This window comes from Stegastes partitus, unplaced genomic scaffold (assembly GCF_000690725.1).
Source record: "Stegastes partitus isolate 25-593 unplaced genomic scaffold, Stegastes_partitus-1.0.2 Scaffold719, whole genome shotgun sequence".
NCBI lineage: Eukaryota > Metazoa > Chordata > Actinopteri > Pomacentridae > Stegastes > Stegastes partitus.
The window spans coordinates 79,941-99,176 of NW_007578450.1; the positions used below are offsets into that span (position 1 = coordinate 79,941).

At 43.4% G+C, this 19,236-nt stretch overlaps 1 protein-coding gene across 1 annotated transcript in view; it reads left to right on the plus strand.

Moving 5' to 3' along the window:
- cacna1eb (calcium channel, voltage-dependent, R type, alpha 1E subunit b) overlaps nucleotides 1-19,236 on the plus strand; it is a 71,453-nt gene that overhangs the window by 51,252 nt on the left and 965 nt on the right. Inside the window, 27 exon segments of the mRNA XM_008291122.1 lie at nucleotides 342-583; nucleotides 841-973; nucleotides 1,070-1,199; nucleotides 3,449-3,508; nucleotides 3,606-3,712; nucleotides 4,157-4,168; nucleotides 4,908-5,004; nucleotides 5,108-5,268; nucleotides 6,368-6,505; nucleotides 6,590-6,791; nucleotides 6,887-7,051; nucleotides 9,174-9,284; nucleotides 9,383-9,463; nucleotides 9,603-9,722; nucleotides 9,825-9,890; nucleotides 11,662-11,753; nucleotides 11,860-12,037; nucleotides 12,133-12,260; nucleotides 12,888-12,984; nucleotides 13,638-13,743; nucleotides 13,881-13,988; nucleotides 14,076-14,176; nucleotides 15,229-15,338; nucleotides 15,419-15,518; nucleotides 16,606-16,710; nucleotides 17,136-17,271; nucleotides 17,487-17,650. Of these exon segments, the coding sequence (XP_008289344.1) occupies nucleotides 342-583; nucleotides 841-973; nucleotides 1,070-1,199; nucleotides 3,449-3,508; nucleotides 3,606-3,712; nucleotides 4,157-4,168; nucleotides 4,908-5,004; nucleotides 5,108-5,268; nucleotides 6,368-6,505; nucleotides 6,590-6,791; nucleotides 6,887-7,051; nucleotides 9,174-9,284; nucleotides 9,383-9,463; nucleotides 9,603-9,722; nucleotides 9,825-9,890; nucleotides 11,662-11,753; nucleotides 11,860-12,037; nucleotides 12,133-12,260; nucleotides 12,888-12,984; nucleotides 13,638-13,743; nucleotides 13,881-13,988; nucleotides 14,076-14,176; nucleotides 15,229-15,338; nucleotides 15,419-15,518; nucleotides 16,606-16,710; nucleotides 17,136-17,271; nucleotides 17,487-17,650 (3,250 nt within the window).

Below are 19,236 nucleotides of genomic sequence, written 5' to 3' on the forward strand. Positions count from 1 at the left end.
AGAATGTCCAATATTACTCTTTCAAATGTCACTGATATTGAGTCTGGGAACCCCTGACATGGATCAATGACATGGTGGCGTCCTGTCCACCAGCTGGTTGATGGAGTCGACGGGCAGGACGTCCCACTCTTCAGTCACATCCTGAAGTCAGAATTGGTTCCACCTGGTAACTGGGACTTAATTACTGATGTGGATGAATAGAAATAAAAAGAGAAGTGTGTCTGATAACAAAAATTATTCCAACTTCATGGGCAACAGCGTATATGTAAACTTTTGCACAGTTCATCCTACAGTAGGTATTTTGCTGTCACACTGTTGAGTTCAGTGTTGTTCTCTTTCAGCGGCGACATCCCCGACCCCCCGCAGTGCGAGCAGCTGCTGGACTGGTCGGAGCAGGGCGAGGGCGGCCGCTCGGACCAGCACATCCCGGTGGAGGCGGCCCTGGAGGCCACCGAGTACACCGTGAGCGCCATGGAGTCCGAGAACCGACCCGTCTCCTTGAAACGCGACAAGGCCAACCTGGGCGGCAGCGTCGCCATCGAGATGTCCGCGCAGCCGCTCCTGGAGCTCACGCCGATGACAGGTAGCGGCGGATTGACTTGTCACTGTAGTCACACCGCCTTACATGCTGCATCATGAAGTGGGATTTATTGTCGGTATCACTGTACCGCTGTGTGGAGGTGTTTCTGACATCGAACAAGAGTAGCCACTGTTGCAGCCTTTTTATTTTTTTTTGTTGCTGAATCTATTGTGCCAGTGACTCATGTTGTTCTTTCTTTGTCATAGCTGTCCATGCACAGCTCAAACACGGTCCTTTTTTTGTTTCTTTGTGGGTTTTAGTGAACAGCACGGAGTTGGAGGCATATCAGTCTGATCAGAACGAAAGAGAGGAGGAGACGGAGGATGAGGAGCCACGCATTCCTCCTAAGCCGGTAGCTCCAGACAGCATGTTCATCTTCAAGGCCTCCAACCCGTAAGATGCAGAATTTCACCAAATCACCGATCATCACACGCAACAAGATTGTGTTTGCTTATTTAAACATTTTTTTTGGCCATCAATCTTCCGCAGTATCAGGAGGATTTGTCACTATGTGGTCACTCTGCGCTACTTTGAGATGACCATCCTCCTCGTGATCGTGGCGAGCAGCATCGCGTTGGCGGCTGAAGACCCCGTGGCCACGAATTCAGACAGAAACAAGGTGAGCTCGAAGTGCACCTCTGTCCCCGAATGTTTGTGGCTTGATGACACTCAAGTGTACAGAAGTTCCAGAGCAGGGCCTTGTGGATAAAAAAAGAGAGAGTTGCATCATCTCACTTTGTCTTAAGTTCTTCAAAAGTTAAATTTTAAAGGTGGCACGGGAAGGACACACATTTTTATGCAACACTCAGAGGCTTGAATATGGGCCACGTGAAAATTCTGATGCTTGCATGGCGTCAACCGACTCTGTGAACAAATCGGACATGATTTGAAAGCACAAAGCCCCAAAATTCAAATGGTGTGGATTGTTTTAAGACAGCACCGGAATAGTTGCTCATGTTCTAGTAAGTGTGCAACAAACAAAACGCTTCCAAGCTTTTTCAGTAACAAGAGAAAAAAAAAAAAGATTATTCATAGCGTCATTGGTAGAAACAAGGTGTGAAGGATACAAACAAGAGCTTCAGGGGGAAATTCAAACTCTACTTGCTGTCCCGCCTCCACACAGCGGGCCACGTGTGTGAAGATCTTTGCTGGATCTTTGATTTCAGAGACGTTTGTTTAAGTGTGCTGCCCTCACAGCACTGCAGTCGTCCTCAAATGTATTCATCCGCTTCCATTAAAGAAGAGGCAAAAGTCACTCAAATAACTAGAAACTGAAAAAAGTAATAATAAATAAAAATTTGTTAAATTAGAATTTAGTGAAATAAGAAATTGCTTTTGAATTGTGGTTGAAAAGAATAATTTAAAAAAAAACCAAAAAAAAACTGTCCCGGACAAATGAGAGCAGTTTGCGCTCAGTCTGACTGAGAGTTACAGGAAACACCTGATGGCAGTGATTGGCTCAAAGGGTTGTTCAACTAAATAGCTCTTTACGGGTCCCATCATGCTTGTTTATTTATTTTTTAAATCTATTTCTGTGTAACCACAATTCAGAAGCAATGTCATGATTTTCATTGAATTTTTATTCATTATTACTTTTGCCAATTTCAGCTTATTTCAGCTGTTGTTTCCTTCTTTAACGGGAGGGTATGAATACATCTGAGGACTGCAGTTATTATAACCGCTGAGAAATTACATCTATGTCTGCAGACGCGAGGCGATCTGCTAATTTGATCTGTCGAATGTGATGCAGTCAAAACATTTAGAAAGTGTCGCTGATTATCTCGCAGCACGTGTCGAGGTCTGACATGTGTCGAATGGTGAGCGAGTGGTCGGAAGAGCAGGCAGGTATGGAGATCTGAAAGACAGGCAGCCAGACTGGATCATCTCCAGAACAACCGATGTCTCGATTGCTGTAAGTCGTCTGCTCGATCCGTCGCAGACAGCTAAAACAAACGATTCAAAAATACTTACTCGTCGCAGTGAAATCAGATTGAAGCTTTAGCTCGGCGCGGCTCCGTCAGGTTTTTCTGATCTCCAGTTGACACAACACCGTGTCAGCAACAATGTGTCATGACACATTGGACTTCACGCACATCCAAGGTGAGAAGCGGCAGCTCTGCCCGGGGAAAATAGCTGTGCAGTTTGTTTTTTTCGCAACTTTTCGCTTTCCTCATTACCATGGAGCGTGTCACGAGTGCCCAAATAAAGCACCCGTTTGTAAAAAGTCTACGCTGTGTTTGGGAATAATACGAGGCGCAGACAGACAGACAAACAGAGACACACAAAGTGACAATTAAATATCTTCCACACCGGCTACTTATGGCTGCCACTCATTTCTCAGAGCTGGAAAAGGGAACGTTACCACAGACAGTTTGATTATCTCGTCATTCAAGATGTTTTTTTTATTTTTTTTCCACACATTACTGATTGTACGCATCCAGATCAGTCTACCTATAGTTCTCGTGGACTAAGCTAGAATGTCTTGGCCTCTGCTGCATCGATTTAGCGTTTTTAAAATATATTTTTGGGGTGTTTTGCCTGTATTTAGAGCAGGAAAGGGGGGAGAAGAATGGGGAGAGACCTGCAGCAAAGGGTCGTGAGCGGGAGTCGAACTATCGTCCATGTTTATAGGTCGCCTGCAGCTTAAGCAGCACTCTGCCTGCAAATGTGCTGATTCACCCAATAGCGGTTTATCTCGAAGCCATGAGGTGTAGGAATGGAGCCAACATAACAGGTTCATTACCATTGGATGAATAGGACTACATTTTTCCTCCACCTGTGGAGCTGTGCTTGTAGTTTTGTAGTAGAAAATTCACCCTCCAGTTGTAGATAAAAGTTTTGAAATGTTTTTTTTTTCCTTTTATCCAGGTCCTTCGGTATTTTGATTATGTCTTCACTGGAGTGTTCACCTTTGAAATGATCATCAAGGTGAGCAACATTTTCCACTTTCAAAGAATTGAACCGCGGATTTGCTCGGCCTCTTGTGTTGACGCGGCCGCGGACGTGTCGCGTGTTTGTCCTTCAGATGATCGACCAGGGTCTCATCATGCACGACGGCTCTTATTTCCGAGACATGTGGAACATCCTGGACTTCATCGTAGTGGTGGGAGCTCTGATTGCCTTCGCTCTGACGTGAGTCACTATACAGTGCTGCTCGCCGATGACTAACGCCTGACTCACTGCAGCAGATAATGTTCTGAGCATACAGTATTGTCATAAACAACTTTCCCTCACAAAACTGCAAATATGGAGGCCAGGCCCGGTCCTGTACCGTGTTTAGTCTTAACTTGCGCCGCGGGGGGCTACAACCAGAGGAAAATTTACACAAGAGTGAAGTGACGGATGTTTAAAGTAATTTTTTTTTTGGTTTCTGTTGTCTTTCCCAGCATGAGTGTGACAGATAACTAACTAAACCTTCTGTGCATTTTGGTGTACTGTAGAGGTACCGTATGTTATATTTCTCTGTTGTGAATATAACTGTGATCCTCTGAGCTTTGCTCACGTTGTATCTCTCTTTATGCCTCGATTTTTTTTCTCTGTTGTTCCTGTGGATTTTATCACTGTTGGGGCTACCAGGAATGTGATGGGGTAAAAACTTCAGTCACACTAAATGTGAACGTCTCCCATAAGCTTCTCATATATTTGTTTTATTTTTATGTGTCTTAAATTTTATTTTATTTTTTTTTTGTTCTCGATTCCTTTTTTTGTTTTTGTCACATTTTCTACACAAAACTGCAGCGTCTGGCAGGTATCAGGGGTAAAATCACTGCTAATCTGGCTCCAGTTAATGGTTTGTACCGTATTTATTCCCTCAAGTTAGTCATTTTTCTAACAATATCAATTAAAAAAAACTCCCCGTTATTCTGTAAAATGTAATAATGGAAGATGACGCGTTGTAAGTATCTCACTCTGTGGTCAGAATAATACCTTCTGACACACGGAGGAAGCTTGAGGTTAATAAAGATGAATATCATTTAACTCTGTAGCCGTGATGGAACAAATTTAGTTATTTGAGGTGAAAAAAAAACCCACTATGGGCTAATTTGAGGGATTAAAATAGGTACACGCCCTAATTTCAGGATGTGAGAGCACAAACTAATGTTGAATGTGATAATTAATTCAAACTTTTACCCTTAACATCTGTCGGTCTCGAAACAAACACACCTGAGGTGAAGTTTCATGTCTCATCGTTCCCTTTCATACGCACTTGTGTTTGCATTTTACTTTCCCTAAGTTTGGTTTTTTTAAATGTGTCTATGCCACATGTCTTTGTGCATCGAGTTCGTGTGCTACGACGACTCTTACTACTTTTTTTTGACGTCAACAGAAACAACAAAGGTCGAGACATCAAGACGATAAAGTCCCTCCGAGTTCTGAGGGTTCTGCGGCCTCTTAAAACCATCAAGAGGCTTCCAAAGCTGAAGGTATGATGCAAACATCTGCAAACACCGTCCAGGGTTTAGCTTTTCGGTTTTATTTCACAGATCTCCGACGGGCTTTCTTATGCTTCGTCTTTCTCGTCTACAGGCGGTTTTTGACTGTGTGGTCACGTCCCTGAAGAACGTCTTCAACATCCTCATTGTCTACCAGCTCTTCATGTTTATCTTCGCTGTCATTGCGGTGCAGCTCTTCAAGGGGAGGTTTTACTATTGCACTGACAGCTCCATGAATACGGAGGACAAATGCAAGTAAGTGAATATCTGAGCCTCTCTCCACGACTGGTTTGAATAACTTCGTACCTGAACATTCTCTTTGACATTTTGTAAAGTATGTTTACCGTCTTTCTTGCAGGGAGTTAGATGAGCACTTCGACGAGGCTACAGCAAGCGTCTGGGTCACGTAGCTGTGCAAAAAAAACTAGAAATAAACAGGGGGAAGCAGCTAGCTAGCTCAAAGATGACAACTTTTTCACCAAGTTCACAAATAAAGTACATCATATCTCGTTGGTTTGATCCGTCGTGTAAAATCTTTATGTCGTGCTTTTAGGGAGACTTGTTTTCTTCACCTTTAAAGTCAACATCCATCCATCCATTATCTATACACCGCTAAATCCTCACTAGGGTCATGGGGGGCTGGAGTCTATCCCAGCTGACTCAGGGTGAAGGCAGGTTCACCTGGACAGGTAACCAGTCTATCACAGGGCTACACTTAGAGACAGACAACCAAGCACACTCACATTCACACCTACGGACAATTTAGAATCACCAATTAACCTCAGCATGTTTCTGGACTGTGGGAGGAAGCCGGAGAACCCGGAGAGAACCCACGCTGCACGGAGAGAACATGGAGACTCCACGCAGAAAGATCCCGGGTGTCCTCACCGGGACGCGAACCGGCGACCTTCTTGCTATGAGGCGACGGTGCTAACCACCGACCCTTTAAAGTCAACTTCAACACCGAAATTAAAACTAAAGACACAAACCAAACTCTGTAATCAGGAAAGAAGGAAACAAAATGCCAGAAGTTCACATCCACGACAGAAATGCACGATTATTAGTGATCTACTAAATGCAGCTACAACTTTTCTGGTGTTTCTGACGTCCTGGCTATTCGAAAAAACATGGACAAATTTTAGTCTTGACACAAAGAGCTCCCAATACAAAGACTTTGGGTCTAAGCAGGCAGCAGAAAATGGCCCAAAAGTGCATATCATTGGCCTTTGCAAACCCTCTAAGAGTAACTTTGACTTGGAACATGAGCTTCAACACCTTTCTTTCCAGTGAAGCTGCTGGTTTAGTCTGTGAGTTAAGTAAAACAATCAGCGCTGGGCTGCTCTATTCCCCACAGAGGTCGCTACATTGACTTCAGCAAAGACAAGAAGGAGGTGAAGATGAGAGAGTGGAAGCGACACGACTTTCACTACGACAACGTCTTCTGGGCCCTGCTCACGCTTTTCACCGTCTCCACCGGAGAGGGGTGGCCGAAGTGAGTCTACCTGCACGATGACACACAGTTTAAAGGCTCAGTTTTTGCACCACAAAATCGTTTTTTTCTTTTTTGCTCCTCCAGTGTCCTCCAGCACTCCACCGACGTTACCGAGGAGAACTTGGGGCCGAGTCACGGGAACCGGATGGAGATGTCCGTTTTCTACGTGGTGTACTTCGTGGTCTTCCCCTTCTTCTTCGTCAACATCTTCGTGGCTCTCATCATCATCACCTTCCAGGAGCAGGGCGACAAGATGATTCAGGAGTGCAGTCTGGAGAAGAACGAGGTGTGCAGCGGCGAGACACACATAAATTATCGTGCGTTTATGTGATAACGGATCGTTTCTCTGTATGTTTATTCTGTCAAATATCTCCCCATCAGAGGGCTTGCATCGACTTCGCCATCACCGCCAAGCCGATGACCCGCTACATGCCCCAGAACAGACAGACCTTCCAGTACAGACTGTGGCACTTTGTGGCGTCGCCCTCTTTCGAGTACACCGTGCTCGTCATGATCGCCCTCAACACGGTCGTCCTCATGATGAAGGTAACAGCACGTCCTTGCTGCTTGTCTTTTGTGAAGTCTGTTAACTGTGGCTTTTGTGCTGGAGTCCAACACTTTCAGATTGATTTCCTGACACTGAAGCAGCCACCGGTTTTCATAGCCTGTTAGATTTTAAAATCAGTTTGCGGAAGCCTGGAAACTGCTTGAGATCCATGACAGGAAAAGTTAAGTACAGGCCTGACTTGACATTCTGACCCTTAACAATCCGAAAACCTCGACAGGTTTTTAGGAAAAACGAAAGGAAGCCACGAAGAACAGCCTGAACACACCGACAGCCTTGGATTCCGACTCTGACGTGATATTTTGGGTCACAAATAAGGATAACAGCGTATTATCTGACTGAACAATCCGACAGATTTACTTCCAGCGATGCGTAGCGTTCTAACAACACACTCGTCCCACTCACCAGCTGATGAAGTCGGTTTGCATCAGTTTGTTAGCAAACACCTCTACATGAGTGGATCACAGGAAGCACAGGTTTGGTGCTTTGAACCTATACTTCAGGGGTGTCGAACTCCAGTCCTTGAGGGCCGCAATCCTGCATGTTTTAGATGTTTCCCTCTTCCAACACACCTGATTCAAATGATCAGCTCATCATCAAGCTCTGCAGAAGCCTGATAACGATCCTGATCATTTGAATCAGGTGTGTTGGAAGAGGGAAACATCTAAAACTTGCAGGATTGCGGCCCTCGAGGACTGGAGTTCGACACCCCTGCTCTACATAGTACTGCGGTTGTATCGGGCTTATCAATCACAGACACTAACTGCTTCGACACTGTTACACGCCAGACGTCATAAGTTTTCACCAGCGTTCAAGAAGTCACAAACTTCTGTCACGGAGCGACCGACCAGTGGAAACGGACAGAGACGACAGCAGTGTTGAAAAAAGCTCGAGAACATCCGAAATGTTCCCAGGACAGATTGGTACAGTTCATAGAAGACACCTAGTCAGATACAATCGGCTGATCACTATCATATAGGTAGATAGGTTATTATCACAACTATAAACAATAAATATGAAAGCCCTCTTTGTGTCTCGACCTCCGTCTTGACCGTCCCCCAGCCTTGCTATCCGACATAAGATTAGGTTTTACATTTAGTGTCGGATTATCGAGTCACTTCTTCTTTTTCTTTTTTTTCCGTTACATTATCTTGTAATTAAAAAGAAGAGGCTGTTTTGCTGTGAAACAAACAAAACATAAAAACCCCGGGGACTGTTAATTGTGGAAATTTCCAAAAAATCTCAGGGAAAGTCCATTTAAACAGCAGAGGTGCCTTCTGCAGGATAATCACACACCGCAAAACAAAGCAGCGGCATCATATACAGCTGCTGCTCTTTGTCCAACGTGTGAAAACATGCTGAAGGTAACAGGACACACATCATAAAGTCTATTAACTGTAGCTTTTGTGCTGGAGTCCAAAACTTTCAGACTGATTTCGTGACACTGAAGCAGCCGCCGGTTTCAGAGCATGTTAGATTTTAAAATCAATTTGCAGACGCTTGAGATCCATGACAGGAAAAGTTAGCTGCATGTTCTGTTTCTTAATTAAAAAGAAAATGCCACTGGGGACTGGTAATTGTGGAAATTTCTGAAAAATCTCAGGGAAAATCCAAATCAAAAGGATCGGAAAATAATTGCTAGAATATCCGGAGTTGTGTTTTTATGAGGAGGCAGGAGGAAGCTTGACGTTTTTTTTTTTTTTACAGGATTTCTTGTTTGAAGATTTCCTGAACGTTAGAATTAAAGACTCAAATGTTTTACCTTGCCAACGTTTTTTATCTGCTAGAATCCATATGAGGAGTGAAGTAAGCTGCCGACACCAGTCTTACAGACGTTCAAACATTTAGGATTTGCCTGAATTACTCAGCTTTCTTTTGTTTATTACGCTCTTCATTGAACGCTATCGTGTGAACTTAGTGGCTTGTTGCTTCTAAAGTAATAATAACCCACCGAGTACACACACACACACACACACACGTTTGTTTGCTGTTTATTACGAGGTTTCTTTAATACTTGACATTTTCCAGCCAGCATTTGTTTGACATTTGTTAATTGTTAATAACTTCAGATTGGCTTTACGGCCCGTTCTCTTTGCCTAGAAGTACAGCGAACCCCCAGGAATGTACGACGCGGTCCTGAAACACCTGAACACAGCCTTCACCGTCCTCTTCTCCATGGAGTGCATACTCAAGATCATGGCGTTTGGTTTTGTGGTGAGCATCAACGCAGCCAGTCAAAGCTGAAACATTTGTTCATGTTTTTAAAAAAAAAAAAACAAAGAGCTAATAAAACAGTCTCCCTTTTCCTGCAGAACTACTTCCGAGACACTTGGAACATTTTCGATTTCATCACCGTTCTTGGCAGCATCACGGAGATAATTGTGGATTTACAGGTAAGACGCTGCCAAGACTGCCGTTCGTTTTCACAACGTTGCGACCCTAAAATAAGAAAGCAGGGAAGAATAGGCAGCTTTAAACGCAGCTCTCTCTCTCTCCCGTTGCGATCCCTGCCTCCAGGCACAGCTGCCCAAGTCGAGTGACACCTTCAACATGAGCTTCCTGAAGCTTTTCCGAACGGCCAGGTTGATCAAGCTGCTGCGGCAGGGTTACACCATCCGCATCCTGCTCTGGACCTTCGTGCAGTCTTTCAAGGTACGACACTTTATAATCCGCTTCTTTTCTTTTCTTTTTTTACCGGTATAATGATGATAACAGCTATTAATTTAATCAACTACTTCCCCTCTCTTTTCACAGGCTCTTCCTTACGTCTGTCTTCTTATCGCCATGCTCTTCTTCATTTACGCCATCATTGGAATGCAGGTAACCGTTGGCTAATTGTGACGTTAAACACAAAGTCATACAGTCGTCCTCAAATGTAAAATTCACAACAGTCACTCTAATAACAAGAGACTGGAAAAAGTAACAATAAATAAAAATTTGCTAAATTATAATTTAGTAAAACAAGACGTTGCTTTTGAATTGTGGTTGAAACGGTTAATTAAAAAAACAAAAATGTGTGTTTTGTTTGTTTTATTTTATTTTTTAAATATATTTCTGTTGAACCATAATTCAAAAGCAACGTTATGATTTTCATAATTTTTCAAAAAAATTTTTACTACTTTTGTCAGTTTCAACTGATTTCAGTGACAGCTGTAGTTTGTTTTCCTTATTTAATGGGAGGTGTGTGAATGCGTTTGAGGACGACTGTAGCTGCCGTTACAAGTTGGGACTAACTGTTTAAAGCAACGACATGCAGGGAATCCGTGTGGGAATGGATTACCAAACAGCTGCATGCATTTGTAAGCTCGTCTGGTGCGCTGACTTCCTTTGTTGTGCTAAAATTTAAAGGGATAAAGTTGACAACTGCATTGCTCCAATGTTTGTATAGATGTGCTGAATGTATGTCAGTAGCCACTAAGGAAAACACAAACAGCCACCTAATCCATCAATCAATCCATCAATCAATCAATCAATCAATCAACCAATCAATCAGACTTTAATTCTATCGCAATGAAACAGAAATGCAACACAAAGGGCTGTACAGAAAATAAAACTGCAATAAAACAGTAACAAACAACCGACTCCAGCGTTCAAGAGCTGAGCAAACGGTGACCTGCATGACACGGGCAGGTGAGATAAAATACAGAAATAAAAAAAGGTAAGGCTAGATAAATAAATGAAATAAGATACCTATTGATAAAAGATATAGAAATAACCATCAAGAATTTTAAAAACAGAATAAGAAATGATAAAAATAAAATACAAAAATATGTAAACAGGTGAATAAATAGAGAACTCAGTAAATAAAACAAGTTATTCATAATACTGCTTATATAGCGCTTTTCAAGACACTCAGAGACGCTTTACCAAGTAAGTAAGAACACAACGTACACAAATAAACACATAAATAAACACATAAAGTAGGTAACAACACAATCAAGAATTTTAAAAACAGAATAAGAGAAAAACAAAGTATTAAACAAAAAAAGAGACAAAACAATGTAAACAAGTGAACGAATAGAGAACTCAGTAAATAATATAAGTTAGAAATAATAATAATAATACTTATAGAGCGCTTTTCAAGACACTCGAACAACAAAGTAGGTAAGAACACAACAACAAAACTAAATGAATGAATGAATAGCAGATAAATTAATAATAATAAGACTTATAGGGCACTTCTCAAGACACTCAAAGACACTTTAGGTAAAAACAATAAATAAATAAATCCTATCCAACCAATCAAAAGCCTGACGAGGAAGGAAGGTCTTGAGTTTGCTTTTAAAAACGCCGACCCTTCCTGCCGCCCTCAGGTCTTCTGGTCGGCTGCTCCACAGATGAGGGCCGTCAGAGCAAAACGCTGCTTCACTCGAGGTTCTTTGTTCTGGCTTTGGGTTTAATGAAAAAAGCCAGAAGAGCTGAAGGTTCTACAGGGTTCATAAGATCAAAAGCAAATCTGATAAATATGAAGGACCCATTAAGAACTTTATAAACGAATAAAGGAATCTTAAATTCTAAAGGAGACGGGTCACCGGTGCAGAGGTTTTTAAAATGCAAAAAGCAGAAATAATGAGCAACGTGTTTTTCGCAGGTGTTTGGAAACATCAAGCTGAACGACCAGAACCAGATCAACCAGCACAACAATTTTAAGACGTTTTTCAGCGCGTTGATGCTTCTGTTCAGGTGGGAGGAAAAAAAAAAGGTTCTTTTAGTTCATTGTTTTTTATCTGAAGGTGACCCAAGTTTCTCAGTCAGCCGGGTGTTTGTTTTTGTTTGTTTATGCCTCCAGGAGCGCTACAGGGGAGTCCTGGCAGGAGATCATGCTCGCCTGTCTGTCCAATCAGGACTGCGAGCCGGACCCCACCCGGCCACCGGACCCCACCTGGTCTCCGGACAACGAGGAACGCTGTGGGACCGACTTTGCTTACTGCTACTTCGTCTCCTTCATATTCTTCAGCTCATTCCTGGTCAGAGCTTAAACAAGAAAAAACTAAACAAAACATTCATCCAATTTTTATCTTCAAATCTTTATTTCTGTCCCTTTTTGTTTTTTTTCTTTTAGATGCTAAACCTGTTTGTGGCTGTGATTATGGATAACTTTGAGTACCTGACGCGGGACTCCTCCATCCTGGGTCCCCATCACCTGGACGAGTTTGTCCGAATCTGGGGGGAGTACGATCGACTGGCGTGGTGAGACTTGTTTTGTTTACCTCGGTCATGTTCTGTCTTATGGGGCTGCAGGGTGGCGCAGGTGGTTAGCATCGTTGCCTCGCAGCTAGAAGGTCACCGGTTCGCGTCCCAGTGAGGACACCCGTGGAGTCTCCATGTTCTCCCCGTGGGTTCTCTCCGGGTTCTCCAGCTTCCTCACACAGTCCAGAAACATGCTGAGGTTAATTGGTGATTGTAAATTGTCCGTAGGTGTGAATGTGAGTGTGCTTGGTTGTCTGTCTCTAAGTGTAGCCCTGTGATAGACTGGTTACCTGTCCAGGTGAACCTGCCTTCACCCTGAGTCAGCTGGGATAGACTCCAGCCCCCCATGACCCTAGTGAGGATTAAGTGATGTGTAGATAATGGATGGATGGATGTTCTGTCTTTATCCAGCAGAGGGCAGTCAAAGAGTTTAAGAAATTGTAAAGTTTCTTTACAGTGAGCAGGTCTTCATCAAGTCCACAGCAGCGTTTACATTCATTATACTAAAACCAACTACTTCTGGAAGAAAAGTGAATGTGTATTATGTTTCATGCCTTTCTCCCATTAACCTGCTGCTTCTGTTTTCTCTGTCCGCCTCGTCTGCTCCTCCTGCTTGTCGCTCTGAAGCGGTCGTATTCACTACACGGCTATGTACGAGATGTTGACGCACATGTCGCCTCCCCTGGGCCTGGGTAAAAAATGTCCCGCTAAGATCGCCTATAAGGTACTGAAACACCATCGCTTTATTGTTTTGTTTTTTTTAATTGAGTAAACACAGAAGCACGAGACGGATAAGAAGGATAATCCAGTTTATTTAGCAGTGAATTCATATCAACACACTTTCAGTTCTGCTTTTCAAATAAAAAAGAAAAATTGGACTAGGTGCACCTTAAAAACTTCCCGTGAGACTCCATTTACAGTCGTCCTCACATTTATTCATATCCTCCTGTTAAAGAAGGAAAACAACAGCTGAAATAAGCTGAAATCGACAAAAGTAATAATAAATAAAAATTTTATGAACATCATGACGTTGCTTTTGAATTGTGGTTCAACAGAAATATTTCAAAAATCAAGCAAACAAACAAGCATTTATTTATTTTTTTAAATTATTCTTTTCAACCATGATTCAAAAGCAACATCTTATTTCACTAAATTATAATTTAGCAAATTTTTATTTATTATTACTTTTTTCAGTTTCTAGTTATTTGAGTGTGAATTTTGCCTTTTCGTTAATGGACGGGTATGAATGCATTTTACTGTATGTTTGGGAAGAAAGCAGATGAAAGATGTTCTCCTTCTCTTTTTTTCTGATCATTGATCATATTATGTTTTAACATCTGGACTTTCCTTCTGTCTTCTCCTTGTTTTCTCCCTCAGAGGCTGGTGTTGATGAACATGCCCGTGGACGAGGACATGACCGTCCACTTCACCTCCACTCTGATGTCGCTCATCCGCACAGCTTTGGAAATCAAAATAGCTCGAGGTCTGGTTTAGGATTATTTGTTTTTGTTTGTTTTTTTTCATGTAAAAATGTCAGAAGTTATTCCATATATAATGATTTAAGACAAAGAAATGCTCCAGATGCGTGACGGTTTCTCTGAATGTGGCCGTTCGTCCCAGGTGGCGAGGACCGCATCGCTCTGGATAACGAGCTGCAGAAAGAGATCAGCATCATCTGGTCTTATCTGCCCCAGAAGACCTTAGACCTACTGGTACCTATCAACAAAGGTCTGGCTCCGACTACGCAGGCGATACTCGGCGTAACGCTGAGAGACGAGCGGCGGCGGTTAACGTTGGTGTGTCTCGCCCTCACAGATACGGACATGACCGTGGGGAAGATCTACGCTTCCATGATGATCATGGACTACTTCAAACAGAGCAAAGCCAAGAAGCTCAGACAGCAGCTGGAAGCTCAGGTCAGCTCCCAATGAAAACTTTCTTCCACCTCTTTTTTTAAAAATTTATTTCATATTCACAATCGTGTTTCTCGCTGTGCTGCACATTCAAGCCACGATTTGATGAGGAGATTTAACTCCTAATCTTTGAGATGTGAATAAAAAAAAGTTAAGCAAAGGCAAAACAAGAATCCGGTTCCCTCCCTGCTGGCTGTGATGACACGCTGGACCCTTTCAAATCCGCCTGCAGGGCAAAGCAGGAAGCTGCCTTGTGAAATCTTATACTGAAGCACCTGGAGGGATACAACAACTTTTCTTTGGCTTTTCGTCGTATTCAGCCGCGTGATCTTGCACAAAGGCTTCTGTCTCTGATCCAACAAGCTTCTCATCTGCTGCTTTTATCTGTTTTACTTACTAATGAGCGATCGTGTGTCGACGATTCTGCAGTCTTGTGAAGAAGATCGTGGTTGAGTCATTAGTCGGTTCGTTAGCTGGTGTGACCGATCTTTCCTCCAACTGAATGATGGCTATGACAAAAGAAATGCAAGTGCACGGCATAGGTGTCTGGTAATTGAGTAGTTGGGCTCTATCCAAGATGAGAAGCCTAGTTTTGATGCAAATACAGCAGTTACATGTAAAAAGGCAGCTGTGACGTTTTAATGAGGACATGACACGTCTTTTACTGAGTCTGCCCTTTAGTTTTCTTGGATTGCCGGTGCTTCAAAAAGTATTAAAAACTGTTGAGGTGTACCGTAAGATTTCTGATCCTTCACGTTTATTCTGCTCACACCAGCACTAACTATAAACCCGTCTTCATTTTGTCTGATCCATGGTGACAGTGTGGGAGACATGGATCTTATATTTTACTCTTCTCTACTTTATTTCTTAAGCATCCTCTGCTACCAAACAGAACGGCACCAACGGATGAAGCTGGAATGTGCAAAAGTATTCAGCAAGACTTGAACCAGACATTTGTCTTTCTTGCAAATTCCTAAATGTGACCCGGATCATTTGAGAAATAAAAACATCAGGAAGCCGTCTGAGCTGTATTTGATCTTTTGTGTGTCTCGCAGCAAAAGAGCAGCTTGATGTTCAAGCGTCTGGACGCCTCGACCCTCCCCGAGGACATCCTGTCCAACACCCAGCCGCTGCCGATGATGGCCCACAGCGCCGGTTCGGCCCTGTGAGTCTGCATGTGTGGGCAAAGTTGTGCACCGACGCATATCTCTGTTTGCTTACTGTTTTTCCTCCGTGCCCACTCAGGACCAGAGGAGGCTTCGTGGCTTTGAGCCCCATCTCGCCCCAGGAGCTGTTCCTGCAGCCCATGAGCTCAGACGCCGACGCCGGTCAGCAGCAGAATCCGGTAAGACGGGAGACCGACGTGATCGTACAGCTGTGAGAGCACGACCATGCTGTAGCGCAGTGGTTCTCAGACCTGCTCATTTATGAAGGCAAAACATTTTTGCACTTGAAAGCAGAGCAGTTCTGCACCTTCCAGTATGAAGGAAAGAAAACCAAATCTTGTTCAGATCTGACTGGCAGACACCAATCAAGACATTCCTCCCTTTAACTGAGCTCACTTCAAACAGAGGTTCTGGACCCTTGATGCTTTTTTCTCTATTCTTTTAAAATCAAAACTCCAATTTATTAATTTCACAACTTCCTGTCTCGTGACCTTGACTGAGTCCAGAGCTCCAGGTTGGGAATCACTGTCTTAGAGCAAAGATTTATTTTATTTTATTTATTTTTTTAAATAAAGCACAACTTTTGTTTAAGCTTTTAATACCATAAAATTGGTATAAATATGTTTTGACTGATGCCTTGCAGAGCATCGCATCGCTGCTCTCTGTGCTCCTGTCCTTTAATGCTGTGGAGGTTGGAACAGCAAATCCAGATTGTCAACCTGTTGGTGTTCTGCTGTGTCTCTGCTGTCTGGTTTTACTGGTCTCCTCTGCTTGCCAGTTGAATGATATGGAATTACTCTGAAATACCCATATATGCGTGTTTAGAGGAATGCGTTGGGCCCCTAGACAGATGTTGTCTGGCTCTCTTTCTGTAGCTACTAAGACCTGAACATGCATGACTGAATGCACCTCCAAAGCTGAAATATGAAGCCCATCTTTCCCTGTCAGCTGTTGTGTTATTGTCTCGTTCTCCTCCTCCTTCTTCTTCTTCTTCTTCTTCACTCTTTGCTCCTGTTTTATTCTGTTTCTACTCCTCGTTGAAGTCAGTTTTCCTGTTTGCTAGCTGTTGATCCGTTGGCTGGAATGGCTTCTGATTGGATGGCGATGGAGATGGCTATGATAGATGACTCTCAGTGATGAAATGGCTTGTCTGCCCTCCTCTCACCCGAACTGGACCTCGGTGAATAGAGGCGGTCCTGGCAGGGCTGAGCCTGATTAGTGCTCTGTGTTTCCTTGCCCTCCTCTCTTGTTTCTGTACTCACCTAGGTGGGCGAGTGCAGTAGGGGGATTGAAGCCCCACTGGAGCTCCCAGTAGGGAGGGGCCTGTGTGTTCGGGCCTCTTCCATGCCCCGTCTGGCTGTAGAGTTGCAGGTACACATATTTTCCTTGACACGGCTTCTGGGATGGATCTGGAGGACTTCGGTGACTGCATGGGCTCTTATGCCAAAGTGCCTTGTTCCTCACGTGCACGAGATGCTGACAAGTTCAAATCAGTAGAGTTTTTGTTTTGACCTTTGGTACTCTGGAAACTTTAATGAATTGTTAGAACGGGTCCTTGAATGCTGATGCCTCGTTTTGTTCCTCTTTCATCCCTAGACTAGAGCAAAGACTAAACCAAACCCCCCAAGTCTTGTAGGATGCACTGCACCTTTTGCAATGACTAAAGCATGAAAAACAAGTTTTGATTGTCCTCTTCTTTCTGAATGTTTATTTTCTGAATGATTTGTTCGTGTGTGTGTACCCTGTGCTTGCGTGTTTGTCTGTTTTTTTTATTCCTGTCTGTTCTCATATACAAGCAAGCGGAGGTTACAAGTGGCTCCATAAAGCGTTCAGCCTCTACGGTTGGGGACCAACGCGTAAACGGACTTTGGCAGGAGGAGAAAAGTCCTGAGCGGGTGTACCGTCCTCGTCACAAGAGCTACAAGGCTGCTGGTTAGTGCTGCTCACCTACTGTTAGCGAGAGTGGTTTTCCACGTCGCGCCGCTTGACTTCTGATGAGGTTTTACAGATGAAGTTGTTGTTTTTTTCCAGATCTATTGTAATGTTTTTAGCGTGACAGCTTTATGTGTTTTATTTTTTATCCCTGCTATCTAAATGTGTTGTCCTGTCCCATCATTTTGTTGTTTCATCTCGTGTGCGTCCTCCAGTTTCTCGGTCGGAGCACTGGCAGCAGGGCGACAGGGAGCGCGGCCGGTCCAAGGAGCGCTGCCACCTCCTGTCCCCGGACACGTCTCGTTGCAACTCGGAGGAAAGAAGCTTGCAGCCCTCGAGATCCTCCAGCGTAGAGAGAGAAAACCCCCAAGACAAACAGGTAGGTCAGGCGTACAGCCAGCCGAGCCAAGCATGTGCACTGGAGGTGCAGCAGTCTGGAGGTTTCATCGTCTCATCAGAGAAACCACCTACTGTTGGAATCTGCAGACTGTTGAACCTCTTCTGTAGAACAACAGAGCAGGGTCACAAATTAACATCGTCGAAAGCAAAGTTTCATGACTATAAAATCAATCATGAAGTAAAAGATGTCTCCATTACGGGGAAAAAAAAATGTCAGTTTTGTCATAGGAAGACAGCTGCCATCTTGTAAACCTGCACAACATGTATGAACCGTGCAATTAAACAAGCGTATTGTCTCGTCCTGCAAAAATGGCCAAGAGTAAAGACTCCAGAGATTTTTTTTTAATGTCAATCCAACCCTGTAGTTCCAACTTTGAATGTGCTTGCTTCAGGACTCCAGACTGCGACCAAAATAAAAACCAGAGAGTGAGAACGTGTGAGTTAAAATTTCAAGTGTAGGATGATCAATAAGCTGTATTGGTGTCCCTCTAACCGGCACAGGCAGCGACTGTGTTAACCGCTGTGGTGCCAAGTAGTGCTTTTATAACTTGGGCGGTATTTACACTTAGATATGCAGAGCGGTGCTGTTTTTTCCGCTCATGGAAAACAGCAGAAAAAAAATCACTTGAAGAGTTCATTTGCAAACACCCACTTTTCCATCGTCTACCTGAGACAATATCTCTATTTTTGTCATTTCTACTGAGTCAAATCCACTCAGCTTCAGTTTGATCGATATCATCTCAAGCAAACAACAACAAAAAAAACTTCTGTGAAAATTTCCAAAAATGGAGTTTTCTGTTTTTGCAAATGAGCTCTTCACTTGGTTTTATCTGACATTAGGACGCCCCAGTTTAACGAAGTCATTTTGGTCACACACCTGTCTGAGCTCACCAACAGAATCTACCACAGCCTGCAATGTGGGTCGTATGGGGTACAGCGGTTAACTATAGGGCCTATCGCTAAAAAAAATGTTCAGCAAGTGATGTGTTTTGCCTGTAACCAGGTGGGAGGTGCGATCGAATGAGGAAGTTGGTCGCACCGGTGCTACCAGTGAAAAAGTTAATGTGGAGCGCTGGTTTACTTCTGTTTGTAAAACAGATACACAGATATGATGCCAATGAAACCTCACTTAGGCCTTGTAGCAGGGTTTTTATTAAACCGAATATCGTTTTCATCCACACCTAACCGCATAGGTGTGTTGTTAAGCACATTCATAAGCACGCCAAACCTTTCGGTGGCAATAGTTCCCCAAATCCTATCCAATCAGAGTGAGCTTCTGTCTCTTGCCATCATAAAATAACCGTCCTTAACGTCGTCCTTCGCCTGTGTTCTTGTACGTGGAGCAAGAGACGACGCCAACACAGTTCTGAGGGCGTCCACGCTGTTTCCAAATGTAAACACAGGCCGCATATGTGACGTAAGAACATATTTTGTAGCAGGCAGTGAAACCTAAAACTCCAGTTATTGATGTCTACGTACAGACGCATAAGCAGAGGATTCACAAGTCTTCACTTTGGTCGTAGGTTTTTGGAAGAATCGTTTTTAATGCCATAAATCTGCGTTTTC